Here is a 15,958-nt window from a genome sequence, read left to right as displayed (position 1 = left end):
GGGATGACATGTGAGATGCCCCTGGGTCCTCCCTGAGCTAGGTGAAGAGAGACTTGCAGGAGCTGTCTGTCTCCTATATTTCTGACATAGGAAATGAGAAAAGAAATAATATTTGTTACCATTATCCAAATGAATCCTAGGCTGGTATGGCCTGGGGTAGCATGAGAATTAGATGTCTTCTGGTTTGCTACAGAATGCAAACTCAGAGGTAGTTATGAATTTGTCTGTGTGTGGCAAGTCCCCTGCCCTCCATCACCATTAGACTATCGCTGGACATACACAGCCATAGTCTTATTCACATTGGATCCAAAACGCCTAGGAAAGCTCCCATTACAGAGCATGTGTTCAATATATACACATGGATTGAAAGAAAACAGGCATACAATTACCATGAGAGTCAAAGCAAGGAATCAGATTCTGACTCAACAATGAATTCTGTAAAGATTAAAGCTATAGAGAAATAGAATGTTTTTCCCCAAGAATGACTAGAGAAACTCTTAAACAGAAACTTGGCAAAGATACTGAAAAAAGAAAAAAAGCTTTGAATGTTGGTGTTTGATGTATGTGTATGCGTGTGTGTGTGTGTGTGTTTGCTGTGGAGTCCTTCCTTCAAATGAAATCTTAAACAGAAGCCTAATAAATTGCCTACACAGAAGAAGAGTCATTGGAGGGGAGAGTGTAGCTCAGTGGTAGAGCGCATGCCTAGCAGGCAGGAGGTTCTAGGTTCAATTCCCAGTGCCTCCATTAAAAACTAAATAAATAAACAAAATAAAGCCTAATTACCTCCTCCTCAAAACCAAATTAATTAATTAAATAAATTGTAAAATATGTATATACCAAACATAAATGGTAGAGCATTATTTAAAAAAAAAAAAAAGAAGAGACATTCTCACCACAGAGGAGGAGATGGGCACTGTCCCCACCCCACCTGCTTGCCCTGAAGCACTCTACCAGCCTTAAAGTTTGAAAAACCACTGGACTTGGTGACTTCCAAGGTCTCAGCTAGACTGTCGGTGAATGTGAAGTGCATTGACTTGAGGTTGCCTTGAGTGGCTTTATCTTCGACTTAAAACTCCTAGACATCCAATCACAGGAGCATGAATGCCTTTAAAATCCTACCAAATATCTACTTCAGAAAAACATAAAATCTGGAGTTGTATCTGCCGTGTCCACACCCTGGCCCCGCCCACTTCCCAGTTACCTCCAACACACCTCTTCATGGACTTGGGGGAGAGTTCCTTCTCTACTTCCTTCACAGGCATGCTGTAGGAGTCCACGTTGTACTCACTGTCATCGTCATACTCGTGGTCCAGCAGTGTTCTCGCCCAGGTGCCCATATCATAAGGGGGAAGCATTCCTCCAAACTCAGAGGGCAGAATCTCAGGATGAATTAGTTGGTGTAGACTATTCAGGTTGTTACCGTGCAAAAATATCTACAAATACAAGAAGAGGGTGAGGGAAAACACACAGAGGAGAATAAATATCACCCAAATCCCAAGGATGGTGGCAGGTTGTGGGGGCACCGAGGATAGGAAGAGTGAAAATAGAGTTTTCTATGTCTCTGAAAATATTGAAGCCCCTCATCCACTCTGTGAAATTAGAAGGCTGGTACTGTAATCCTATTTCATATAAACCTCCTGTGGCTCAGGGATTTTAAAAAGTTTCTAGAAGGTCAGATAGTTACTGGGTTAAAGAGCTGGAACCAGAAATTCGGTTTCCTGCTTCATTGCTGGGAACATGAAAAGCTAAGATGCATGTTTATCTGTACATTATCCTGGTGTTAGTTGTGCAAAGCTGATGCTGTGCATAATGAATGCTGTTGAAACAGACCCTTCTCTTCAGGGACTCATCAACTGCAGAGCCCATTCAGGTCATTAAACCCAAAAGCTGTCACCAGGATGGCTTTCTCTTTATCATCAATAAAAATAAGAATACTGTAACCGCTAAATTACTGCTTTATAAGGCAAAGCATGTGATGTAAATAAAAGTAGATTACCATCATCATAATGAAAGGTTGAGAGAAGGTTCACATCCCAAAGGACTCATTTTCTGTAATGTTGCCAGCATCTTCTCTGCTAGAGATTTCCATGCTTATCATTCAAATAGGAAATGGAATAATGAGTTGGAACTGTAAAGCTGCATGTGTATGTTAATTATTGTTATTACTGTCTACATAGAGCTTTTTGTTAAACTGGAGAATTGTTTCAGCTACATACTCAAGACTTGTTCCTCCATAAATTGCTACCTCTTTCCTCTTCTTTCATTTGAATCTCAAAACTGCAGATCGGTCCTCTCTGATAAAGCACTGTTGTCATCTCACATAAATTTATGTATTTAATTAAACATTACAGTTTATAAATGGCATAGAAATAATCTCATACTTCAGAGTCAAGATGAACAGACTATGATATTCATCTTGCTTTCCATATGTTTAAAGTCTGATGAAGTAAACATACAGGAAAACAAAGAAAGACTAGCCTGTACTAGATAAAATGAGAGGGATGGGAGTCACCAGTCAACAAGTAATTTCCACAAATTGTGGAAGATAAAAAGGACATGAGAGCAGGTCACCAGCCAAATTAATCACAGCAAGTGGCTGCCTGGAACACAGAATGTAGGGTCTACAGAGGTGGAAGATACTGTCTGCCCCGAGTTACATCAAGTTAATTGCAAACTTTACACCTGGCCACTCCTGTCTGGAGAACACAGCAACCCAGAAACACATACACACACACACCACACACACACCACACACACACACACACCCTAGAATTTTCCTGGAAAAATTAAATGCTAGCACCTGAAATCCTTACTTTATTTCATTACTGCATAAATACAATCTTTATTTTATCAGAAGTGTTACTTCATGTAAGAAAACTTCTCTCTCTAGTCATGCAAGAAATATGGTAATAAATCCTTAGAAAAGTAAATGCAATTCACACTGCTTCCTCTCTTTTCACTAGTGCTCTGTCACCTCCTCCCTCAACATCACTTTCAGCTTTGGCCTTGTTTCCTCTTTCCCTGAAAAAATAGGGCAACCAGATGAAACCCACCCACTAGCATCTGTGTCCATATGCTTTGCCTTTGCTGTTAGCACAATGGAAGAATAAACTCTACAAAGGCCAACCTCTCCACCTGCTCACTAGAATTCATCCTCTCTTCCACTCAGTTATATTTTCCAAGCAATTCTCTCTTGTCTCTCTTGTCTCATCAAATTTCCTCTCTCTTCTGGAGCTTTTCCATCGGAGAATAAACCTCCCGACTCTACCCTTCCCTCCCACTCCTATACAGATTCTTAAAACCTCTCTTGACCCTACTTCCACCTCGTTATTATCCTATTTTTCTCTTTCCTTTTATCACAAAACTCGTCAAAGGAGTTATCTGTATCCATTGTCCAAGTACTTGTGTCCCATTTTTCCTGAATCCAATCCAAATGAGCGTTGCCTCCCACCACTGCATGAAAATAGCTCTTGTCAAGATCCTTCTCACTGCTAAATTCAGTGTCCAATTCTCAGTCCTCATTTTTCTTAAGCCCTCAGCAGCACTGGATGTAGTAGATGACTCTCTTCAGTGAAACATTTTCTCCCAGGCTCTCTTGGTTTCCTATCTTTGGTAGATGCTTTTTTCAGTCTCTTTTGCTGGTTACTCCTCATCTCCCCAACATCTGAACATCAGAGAGCTCCAGGCTTCAGTTCTTGGATCTATTCTCTTCTCTAACTATACTCACTCCCTAGTGATGTCATTCAGTCTAGTGACTTTAAATATTGTCCATACACTGAAAATGCATACCTTGAATCCAGCCCTCTCTTTGGAGCTCCGCATTGGTACTCCCATTCTCTAGGTCACATTTGCCCTTAAATGGTCAATGGACACCTCTAACTTAATGTATCCAAAGTTGAATTCATAATTTTCTCCCCAAAATCAACTCCTCCCTATTTTCAATGTAAGTTAGTGATAAAAATATACTTTTAGTTTCTCAGGCCAAAACCTTTGCCTCATCTTTTACCTCTCTCATAATCTAAGCTGTCAGTAAATTCTTTTGGTAATACCTTCAAAATCTCTTCTGAATTCAAACATCTGACCAACTCTACCCCTACAACCTTAACTCAGTAACCATCATCCTTCAAGCTGTATTACTGCACTAGCCTCTTAACTGCTCTCCTGACTTCCACTATTGCCACCAACACTCTGTTCTCAACACAGCAGCCAGAATGACCATGTCAAGCATCAGGCAGATTGTATTAGTCTGCCTACAATGCCCCATTAGCGCCCTTTTCTCTTAGAGTAAATCCTCTAAGATCTTCTGTGAACTCCTTCTTTGAAAAAAATCTCCTACTGCTTACTCCCTGCTGAAACATGCCATGCGCACATTTGTCTCAGGACACTTGCGGTGGATGTATCTTCTGCCTGGAGAATTCTGTCTCCAGATCTTCCCATGGCTTATTCTCCCACATTCTGCAAGCCTTTGCTTAAAAGTCCCCTTTCAGGAAGGCCACCCCTGGTGAGCCTGTTAAACACTGCAACCTTGCTCAACCTGGAAAGCCCTGTCCACTTTTCCTACATCATGTTTCTTTACAGTAGCTCTCACTCTCTAAAATATTATATAATTTACTTAGTTACATTTTGCATATAGTGCTTGAGGATGTATAAAATATAATACCATCATTTCTCTAAATCTAAGATTTGTTGAAAAGCCTATATTACATGAAGATTCCTTTTTAGAATTCTTAAATGAGATTGAACCTCTGGACCAGGCAATAAGAATGCATTACAATTAACCAACTATTAAATTTTTGCACTTAGATTTTTGTTTTCTCTAGTTCTGTGTAGTAACCTCATTTATTGAAGTTTTATTATATTCTTTCCCTTATATATTTTCCTCCCTCCATTTCACACAAGAAATCTGGTCCTTTTGGGCCCCTTTGCCTCAGATTACCTTACAGTTTTAATTATCCTGGCTAATACTTCAATTTTTTAATTTTATTTTCCTAAACTGTGCCATTAAAAAGATTATGGTAGGTGCCCCATAATTACGGTAGGAAGATGGTGAAATATTTTTAAGAATTAGCAAGGAGTAGAAGAGAGAGTCCTTCATGCTAAGGAAGAAGTAGAAATTTGTGCCAACAAGCAGGGAAACCTGTTTCCTATCAGCTCTTGGGGAGTAACAGGACCACATCCACGGACCAGCTGAAGAGTGCCCTGGGGTAGTGGATTAAAGCCTAGCCATGGGGTTCTAGCTTCAGTAAAGATGCTTGGAAGCAAGAAACCTCAATTCAAGAAATTAATACTAGTCTGGACAATGAGCATGTGAAAAGTGGCTGTGATAGGCAGTTAGGCTCTGCATGAAAAATTTCAGATAATTGTGAAATTTTGAGAGGAATAGACCTCAATAACACCTACAGTTGACTTTCCCACCAGCCCAGCATGTTGGAGAGTCAAAGCTGATTTAATTTAATTTAAGAAAATGAAAAACTAAATATTTATTGTGAAAGAAGATACACAACTACTCCTTAGGTTTTCTTTTACCAGTTTTAGAACATAGATTTATAGCATCTGTATTATAAGGCATTTGAGTAATGTAACACTGAATCACCTGGGACACCAGTAAGGAAATACAATAGCTTTGCACTGTGCATTGATTATGTAAGTAGATGTTAAGTGTTTTCATCTTTATTTTCTCATATGCAAATTGCCACATCATATTGTTTTAATTAAAATGGTAAGATTCAGATGCCTCACTTCTATCTGGAATAGTGCTCGCAATGAATTCTTGCAGGCATTGTCAAAATCATCCAGTTCAATCAAACAACCCCCAGATCAGGGGTTTTCTTTGTATTCTAGACTTGATTCTCTTTGGTCTTTTTCAACAGAGCAGAGTCGTGTTTAAGTCATGTCACAATATCACCCCTACCCTCGAAGTCTTTCAAGTGCTTCTCACTTCAGTCTGACTGAAAGCCCAGATTTTTACAACAGTGTACATGGCCTCCTAAGAGCTGACACCCCATGTTTCCCCCAATCTAGTACTACTACTCTCCCCAGTAGCTCATTGGGCCCCAGATTTCTGGCCTCCTTGCTGGTTGTCACACATCCCAGGCCTGTTTCTACCTAAGCCCAGTCACCTTTGCTAGTCCCTCTGCCTGGAGCAGTCTTTCCGGTAAATCTCGGCATCCCGCCGCACTACTTCCTAGCTGTGACTTGCAGCAAACGGCTTCACCTTCCGTGCCTCGTGTTCCCATCTAAAACGGAGAAAAACAGCAATGCCTACCCTAAAGCCTTATTATGAGGAGGAAATGAGTTAACGTACTGAAAGTACTTAGAACAGCATGTGGCGGAGAGTGAACACCACCAAGCATTCACTAGGGTAATTTGTACTAAAAGCCCCAGCAGGTGTTTTGGCTCTCCTGATCATCCCTTCATAAGACAATGCTTAAAAGTGTTATTGCTCAGGTACGTCCATACATTTTTCTGAATTATAAAATGTACATTACTTTGATTCTTGGTGGTAGACAATTCCTAATATAAGTTATAATTATTTACAGAATTCTTCTTCCTCAACCACTGAAACGTTTTTAACAAAATTCACAAACAGAAAACTTCACAAATGTTTGACACAAACACATACTTGACAATGATTTCACTTTCACACTCACAATAGGGATTTTATGGCCCTGAAATACCAGAAGTGCCTTCTCCTTCACTGAGACACATGGAAAATTATCTTCCGTGTGGATTTAGAAGTAACTATATTTTACTGTGGAACTAATCATTTGGAAATTGGCCACAGCACAGTGGTAAAAATATCTCTAAATGTGGAGCTATTTGGATTCAAATGTTAACTCTACAACTTTACAGCTGTGAAAATGAGTAAGCAAGTTATTTATCCATCCCAAGACTTACTTTCCTCAGCTTTGAAACAGGAGTTGATGCTTACAAAGCTTACTTTTCAGATGTGTTTGGAGGATAAAATGGAATGATGTACATTAAAGTGCATTTTTAAATCTTTTTTTATTAAAAGTGATAAATGTGTTCAGTATTTACCATGTGCCATGAACTGTTTTAAATGACTTATATAAATTATCTTATTCTCAGAAAAAATGATTAATTTGGTACATATTTTTAATGTCCTCATTATTTAGATAAAACTGAATCTTAGAATTCAAATAACTTGTAATTTAAAGAAACATTAAATTTCCTACACATCAGCATTCTTTCTGAAATGTGACTGATCATGACAGTCACCACAAAATTATATTAAATACCACAAAATTCACTATACTCAATGTAACACGTACTGTGAGATAATTAACACCCATTTATCAACATATAAAGTTATAACTGCTCTTTTAACGTTACTTGAAATTAAGTGTACCAATAACAATACAGTAACGTGGGTTTTTTGTTTTTTTGGTTTTTTTTTACTTTAAACAGAGGCTTTAATATATAATGAATGTGTTAAAATGTTCTCCCCATTTGTGGGAAAGCAAGAGACATAGCTTTTCTGTTTTTCTTCCACAGATAACACTGCTCAGAATTAATCACAACATCTTTAAATTTTGTAAGATCTCTTTTATCTTGAATGGTTACATTCAATATAGTAGCACATTTTACCATAGCTAGTGTTACATACACAGTATACATCATAATTTATTGAATGGGGGAGGAGAAAGGAGATTTAAAACAGAAACAAAAACAAACAAATACCCTTTTCCGAGTCTTCTCCTTTAGGAAAGGCCGGATCACGGTATACAAGGCATGGATATACCATGGTTGGTTGACAAAATGAATTCCTCCAAATCGTGCTGGGAAGCTATCCTGGAGTAACACGGAGGCAAAAAAAAATCAAAACGTGCTTTAAAACATTGAGAAGGTTTAGGGAAGGTCATATGGTATACAAACATGTTATTCCACACACTTAAATGAGATTATCTGTACACCTAAGGAGAAAAAGAGAAAAAGAATCTTACTGCCTTAAACATTGTAACTTTCATACAGAAACTGAAACAATATGTAATAAAGCACATCTTTGTCAAGAATAGATTGTTGATAAGAGTTTCAGCATGTTTAGGAGTGCCACATTTTAAGCCTGCAAACTGCTAACAGTCATTTCAGGCCAAGAAACATAACTAAAAGATATTAGAAATTTGTCAAATAATGAATCTATGTTAGATAAGTGTATATTAAAGTGTATTGAAAGTGGTTTATTAAATTTCACTGTAGTCATCTGTAATGTGAGAACTGTCACATATCAAAACTCACTTTATTCTCTTTATCTTATTATCAACTTTACCATAAACACTGTCCTTTCCTTATTCCAATTATTTAAAAAAGGAAATGTTCTTAAGCAAAAAAGAAACCTGGAATTACCATGTAAGAAATTTGCAGGTTAAATGAAAGCCAGACCCTCTGAGCTCACCCCACAGGAGGAAAATGCAGCTATTGCAAAGCCATCCTCTTCTTCAGCAAGAACTCACCTGAGTATGGTTTGCATCTGAAATGATGTAGAGAGGCGTGTTCTTCCTGTCTCTGAATAAAAAGGTGCATCTCAAGTCCACCCCAAAATATGAAGGAAATCCTTAAACCAAATAAATTGCAACATTTGACAGTGCAATGGATTCCATATAAATGGGCTGAGTTCTCACTACCAGTTCAAAATTCCACACTGACCTGACAAAAGTCTTCCTTAAAAATCTGTACCACTAGAAGTGTCTCTTGAATGGCATCATAATAATTGGCATACTTCTGGATTCTACTTAGAGCATGAACAGGAACAAAAGAAAAGTTTAAAAACTGAAATAACTATAGATGCATTTTCTGAATTTAAATTTTCTCTTGAACAAGATTCAAAAGATTTAAAAACATGTACAGTATAACCCCATTAAACTATTTTGTTTTTTAGGGGACACATGAGCGTTAGAAACTAATTAGGGATTTTATATACTGATTTTCAGAGTCAACAGAATTCTTTTTGCAAAGTAATTTCTATCTCTGAGAATAACACACACACACACACACACACACACACACAAAACCCACAATACTTCAAATAATAAATAAGTTGGTAAAATCTGTGTTCTTTTGTCAGTCTTACTTTTTTTATAAATTTGTAGTTTTCATTCATTAAGAGATTATTACAAAATAGAAGTGAATCAGATAGAAATGCAGAAATAGTATGCTTTAAAATCATGACATTTGCATACATAAAAAGAAGACAAACAATGTATATACAATAAAGAGAATACTAAGAAATGCCCCCTACTCAACTTAAGAAATAGAATATGATTTATAACCTTAAGGTTCACTATTTATACATTCTTTCACTTCTCTTACATTTGAAAATTTCATACTATAATTCAAATATAAGCATTTCCCTTGCTTTTATTTTATGTTTTATTTTATAAACATTATAAATACATAAATATTATATTATTTTATATTTTACTTATTTATTTTTAAATTTTATATTTCTGCCATATACATATGTATACATATCCCTCTTAAAAAATACTGTTAAGTTTTTTAAATACTTAAACTTAATAAAAATGTTATCACAGTAAGTGTGGTCACAAAATGTTTTAGAGGTTGTGTTTGAGGTTTAAACAAGTTGTCACTGTTGTGCAGTATATGATGGCATGATACACCACAGTTAATTTATTTCCTTCTGTCCGTGCACGTTGTTTTCCAAATTTTGTGTTCATCTTGCTATCATCAGCACAGCTGCTCTGCAGACCTCATTCTTAGATACGTCTCTTGCGCACGTTCGAGTGTCTGTACACGGTATCCATCCAAAAGCGTTAATGTTGAGTCACAGTGTGTGTGTAGCTCAACTTTACAAAATTGGTAAGAGAAATTGTACCAATTTATACTCTTCCTTCCCTCAGTAATGCAGGAAAGCTCTGGCTGTTCTGCATAGCACACTTGGTATTGTCAATTTTTCTAGTTTCTGCCAATTTAGTGGGCATAAAATAGATTCTCATGACGCTTAAATTTGCTAGTTGCTTGGTTTTTGCTTATTTTAATTCCATCATTAATAACACTGACAACATAACCATTTTACACAGAGGTATTTTACTTCTGAGCCCTTAAGTGCCTAAATTTGCTGTCTCTGCTGATCTTGCTCATTCTATCTTGTTTACTGTGAGCTCACATTTGGCTAATATTAATCACTGGGAATCCTGAAAAAGCTAGTTTGAGGATGCCTTTCTCCAGACAAGATCTGTATCACTTCCTACCAGGTGCTATCAACCAGGTTTGGCTTTAATTTAATTTCTTATCTGGGGGTTTCTCTGACTCTGCAGTGTATATTCAAATCTCAGAATTTATGAGACAATTATGACCTCAGATTATCAGGGAAGACTACTGTCATCATGATTATTAATACTAATATTATTATTGCTATTATTATTTTTCTACCTGGATATGGGAGAGGCAGAGAGGTTTCTTTAAAGCTTTTCTGGCCAGCAGGGATTTTCCTAGCACAAGCCTTCCCTAAGTAGATAGCACCTGGAGGAATGCAGGTTCTCACATCCAGTCCCCCACTTGCCCTCAGTGTGTGCAAGCCTCATCTCTGCTCCTGCCCATCCTGCACCCCAGGCAATCATTATGCTTTAAAACTTTAGGTTCCTGCAGTGAACACTTACCTCCAGAACCACACAAGCTTCACATATTCTCCTGTTGTTTTCCACTACACTCTGTGTGCTTGACTCTGAGGGGCACTTGTCTTATGTCCCCCAGGGTTCAGTAAAGCATCCAGAAATATTTTCATTGTGATTTATCCAACACCTTGGTGTTTCACAGCAGGCAGAGCTTTAGGAATTTTTAACCTACAGCACTACCCAAAGCAGAACTACTTAATATGCTTTAAAAATAGACTCCCAGTGAGCATTTGATCTCTACGACAAAACTGAATGGGCACCAGCTACCAGGTTATTAAGCCAAAAATCTTAGCTCAGTGATTTTTACACTTTGAGAATAATCTGAATGTCATGCTTCTTCTATTCTGAAAATAAAAGAATATGCACATGTAGACACACAACTTACACACGATGCCATGGGATTTCCTGGATACACCTTTAGATACAGAAGACCTGGCCGGCACCAAATCATAGTTAAGACAGTGCAAAAAGTGTCTGGAACCAAAAAGAATGGAACTGCAGTTATGATTCCATATATTTAGCGTCATCAATAGTGGGCAGACAGATCCAGGAAGGTTACTCAATTGCTTTCTTGAGGGAAAAAAAATTTTTTACCAAAACATTCTAACTAGTGTCTTCTGCCAAATAGAAGACAGACAGGAAGTATTCAATTACCAGCTAATTAGAATGTATTTCTGTGCTGGTCTCAACTGGTAATAAGCCATATGTAGATGAATGCAAATAACATATTGAAAACAAAGGCTCTTGACCCTGGTACAGAATTGTACACATGCTGGAGGATGCTTCACTTCTATCCTCTTAACCTCTAACTGCCCATTAAAGTCATGCTATTCAGGTACGCATACAATAAAGGAACTTGGTTAGATGCAAAGAATTATGTAGAAACAAAATTTCACCAAAAAAGTAATTACTCTGATTTATAGGGAAACAATAATGATTAACATTTTCTACAACCAGTTTATTTACACTTAGGAGTTTGTCATTAAAGAGAAAAAAAAATAATTGAATGGTTGAAAAAACGACTAGTCAATTCCTGTTACAGAAAACAAGTCAGCCTTCAAAGGTACATCACATGGTATTTCAAAATATGCACTTAGCACAGCTTTTTATTTGATAAGCAGTTTCTGAAACAAAACACATGTAAATTACAGAGTTAAATTCTTATGATTCCTCAGAAAACAATGTCTTAATTTCAGTAAGTGTTTTAAGCAACATGGATTAACCATGATGGATCATTTAAAAGAGTGATGAATAGGATACATTAATTTCCCATTAATATGTGGCATTGTAGGTAAAATTCTTTTTAGAATTAAAATTTTTTGAGATATGAATACGTTTTGAAATGATTTTGTCCTAAAGGTTAAAATCTTAAGTACAAACATGCATTAAAATATAGATAACTTTTTATGTTAAATGTTTACATTTGAAAATTTTTTAGATTTGCATTTGCATACTTCACAGCATCTGTTTGTTTTAACACCTCTGGCAAAATGTCAGCTATTGTCTAAACCATCTATCATGAATACAAGTGTGTCAGCATGTATTTCTCTTAAGGGTGACCAACAGAATGTGCTCTACCCAAAGGCAAGTGCATATCATTTCTGACATTTCTATTTAAAAAATAGTCACTTTCCCTCATCCTATATGCATCGACATTTGGCTAAAGAAGACTTTATGACACTATGACTCCTAAGAAATCTCTCTTCTGCCTTGTCACTCTCCTTTTATAAAGTTCAGTTCCCATTACAGAGATATGCTAGCTTTGTTCTTTTTCAGTCTTGTCTGAGGGTGCCCTCTGGAAGTTTTTTAAGTTAATTAGAAATGATGCGCAAGTGCAATGATGTGGCCTGATATTCCCCTTTCTGGGGAACAGAAAAGAAAGCTCAGAAGGACTTACTGGAGGGCTATATCTTCTCAACGCCATAGGATTCTAAGGAGTTAAATCATCATGTCCTTTAAACTGTGCAAGGACACGTGCTGTGGGAGAACAGGTCTCACGCCAGTGTTTTGAAGACAGAGGGATCTGACTGCATTGCTTTGGTGACTAGTTGAGCTGAGAGAGTCTTTCATCTTCTACTCAGAAGGACTAGGTGGGATCTTCTGTGGGACCCTCAGAACACAGCGGTGGCCAAGGGCTGCTCCAGCTCATGGAGTACAAGACCAGCGAAAGGGAAGGAGCGAGACTCTCCTCATCCAAGAAGGCGTATGATTATCATCAGCTCACAGGAAAATGAGAATTTTGTGATGTTTTTATCATTGTTATCTTCATTTAGACCACCATTTCTTAATTTTTAATTTTGTTTTAAAAATCTTAAGTAACAGTAGTGTTGGCTTGCTTCAGTCTACAGAGAACAACCTCCTTTCATCTCTCACCAGTAAATTATCTCTTGTAAATAATGGCTATATATTGATTCCACAGGAAAAAACACAAATGTTATTCCATTTTTTTTCCCTATTTCTGCTAGGTTTCAAACACAGGTATTGAAGTAATCCATAACACTCTCAGCTTCTAGGTTTCAGGGATAAATCCACTTACCTATTAGATCAATGTGCCTCCATCAGCAACAAGCATCCTTGCCCTTCCCTCCCAGCCACATAGACAGAATTGCTAAGCAGACCAGAGGGATTACTATGGAGAGAAATCTACAGGAGTCCATTATGGCTGTATGATCAGGGTCTCTGAAACTTGTGGTCTGGAACTGACTAATAGTTCTCAAAATCCCAGGTAAACTCTAATTCCAGACAAATCATTATTTTATTAATGCTTTCCTATGCCTATCGTTGAGCACTTGGTGCTGGTTAACTTAGCTTCAAATACAGCCCTTCCCATACTGTGAGGGACCCTGGAACAGGATGTTAGTGTATTAGTAAGGATAAACCCCAATACCTAGATAAAACTCTCAAATAACACAGGTGACACAGTGACATCAACTTTCCATACAGAAGGGAATGTCTGAATCTTGAGTATAAATATAGACAACTTAAAATGGGATATTATATAAAATATTCCTCCTCGAAAGAGTGCTACCTAGCTAAAAATATTTCTTAAAGTAAAATCAACTCTGAAAGTTAATTTGTAACATGTTCAGTCATCACATAACTGAATGAGCAAGAAGATCTCTCTTTCATGAGCAAAATAAGTTGGTATTCTCCCCAGCTACTTCTCTGTCAGAGGAGGTTGCAAACGGATTAAAACAAATCACAGCCACAGAGCCTTAATACAAAGACACAAGGCTTATTTAAGTTAGGCGCTGCTGGTGTGCGCCTGGTACCCACGGGTGAGACAGCCTGGAGAACAGGAAACAAAGCCAGTCTCACACCTCTTCACAATCCACGAAGCACCAATTTCAATCAAGTGTAACAGCAGGAGAGAAGGCAAAGTGAAAACTACCACCTTATAAAAACACTACATTATCACGTTCCTAACTCAGGTTCCTTTATTAAAACTAAATGCAAAGCAAAAGGAACAAATAATTGTGCCATTTCTAATTAAAACAGAATATATAGTAATTTTCTATGACCTGTGTCTTGAGTCCTCTCTGTGTTAGCTATAGCAAGACAGCCCTGCTTTTACCCCAGCCAGTACGTCAATAATGAATTAGGTCTCCCACTTGACTTTTAAACTACCTCAGTAACACACATCCAGAAGGGCTGACATTCTCATATTCAAAATCACCAACAGGGAGTGAAACAGCAGAACCACAGCTAGAGGAACTGAGAAGAGCAAATTATAACAAGTATTAGGCAGAGTCCTTAAATGGATATTTCAGGACACTCCTGCTTTCATCAGGCAGGTGAAAAGAGCCAAGATTGTTTTTAAAGGTGAAACTCAATGCTGCAAGGGCCTGTCACATTCTGCTGAAGGAATACAAACTGGTGAAACATTCCTGAAAGACACCTCAAAATAAATACTTTATGTCCCCTTTATGCCAATTCTAGAAATCAATTATAAGGAACTTTGTCATTAATTGAGGCGAAATTTTATGTACAAGAATGTTCTGTACATATTTTGTAATGAGGAAAATACTGGAATCAATTTAAATTTATGTCAACAAAAGAGTGAATAAATGAATAATGTATTTACAGTGTATAATACTAAAGAGCCATTAAAGTGGCATTTTCAAATAATTCTTAATGGCAGAAAATAATCTAAATATAATATTAGGTAAACAAATCAGGAAAAACTTTTAACTTATTTTTACCAACTATAAAAGCAACTTATTTTACCAAAAATAAAAGATTTGGAAATATACATCAAATATTGGCCTGGTTAACTCTGTATAATAGAATAATAGATGACTTTCATTTTATTCTTTGTATATTTTATGTTTTTCAAATATTCTGAAATGACCACATACCACAGACACAGACACACACACACACACCTTTGCATACACACTTAGAAATATTTAAAAAAAAAAAAACCACAAAGACAAAAAATAGAACTGTGAGCATTGATTAATTCTAGAAAGTGTTTACTGAAAACTACTCAAGCCTGAGAACCGTAAGGGGAATATAAGTGAAGCAGAGTCCTTACTTTGAAGGAATTTATATCCTGGTAAAGAGAATAAGTAATGTAAAACAAGGAAAGATAATGTCCACGAGGTGTTATGAGGTTTAAAAGAGAGAAAGACTGATGGATGGAACAGAAGTTGGAATAATGAGGAAAGAATTCCCGAAAGAGGTAGTATTTGGAATAAATCTTGAGGTGTCATGAGAATCTGGTCACTGTGGATGAGGAGATGGGGCAATGGAGGGAGTAGAAGAGAGTGTCTCAGAGAGAAGGAGCAGTAGGACCAAAGATGGGGACGCTGGGCCACCTGTAGGACACGGGTGTCAAGACTGTTCATCTGGAGCTGAAGGTAAGGGTGAAGAAGTGGTGGCAGCAAGTGCCGGGATGATGGTCTTGAAGTCTGCTGGACCATCCAAGTCGTCTTGCAGAAGAGTCTGTGCGTATCTTAGCACTGAGCCTTCTCGAGAAGTCGCTTGTTGTAGCTGTGCTATGGGAACATGACACAAGTAGGGGTGTGTAGTGTGTTACGGAAATCTGACATTTTAATATTTATGTTTTAGTACAACCGCTTTAATGTGGAGACATTCTGTCTCAGGTTAAAAATAAAAAACAACTAGAGTTTTAGTTTTGTTTTTTAAGGACTAAGTAATGTGTGACACAGACATCCATCCACCAAGTCCTCCCATCAGGTTCACCCACCACTGGACAGCGGGGATAAAGCGGTGAGGGTGAGGGATGGGACAGGGCTGGAGTAAAATTTGCGAACTAATGGAGGTAAGGGTGCAGTAAGGGC

At 37.4% G+C, this 15,958-nt stretch overlaps 1 protein-coding gene across 5 annotated transcripts in view; it reads right to left on the bottom strand.

Annotated features, from left to right (window-relative positions):
- CLVS2 (clavesin 2) overlaps positions 1–15,958 on the bottom strand; it is a 59,542-nt gene that overhangs the window by 6,360 nt on the left and 37,224 nt on the right. For 3 of the 5 annotated variants that reach the window (XM_032484808.1, XM_032484807.1, XM_032484806.1), the window contains 2 exons: positions 7,702–7,812; positions 1,035–1,433 (listed from right to left, as the gene is read on the bottom strand). In XM_032484808.1, coding sequence (XP_032340699.1) covers positions 1,116–1,433; positions 7,702–7,812 — 429 coding nt within the window. In that variant the 3' untranslated portion in view covers positions 1,035–1,115. Of the gene's footprint in view, positions 1–1,034; positions 1,434–7,701; positions 7,813–15,958 lie in introns of those variants that run through there. The other 2 variants (XM_006189571.3, XM_032484809.1) reach the window with 2 other exon arrangements.

Source organism: Camelus ferus, chromosome 8 (genome assembly GCF_009834535.1).
Source record: "Camelus ferus isolate YT-003-E chromosome 8, BCGSAC_Cfer_1.0, whole genome shotgun sequence".
Taxonomy (NCBI): Eukaryota; Metazoa; Chordata; class Mammalia; order Artiodactyla; family Camelidae; genus Camelus; species Camelus ferus.
Note: the sequence above shows the minus strand (reverse complement) of the source record. Positions and strands in the feature narration are given on the sequence as shown.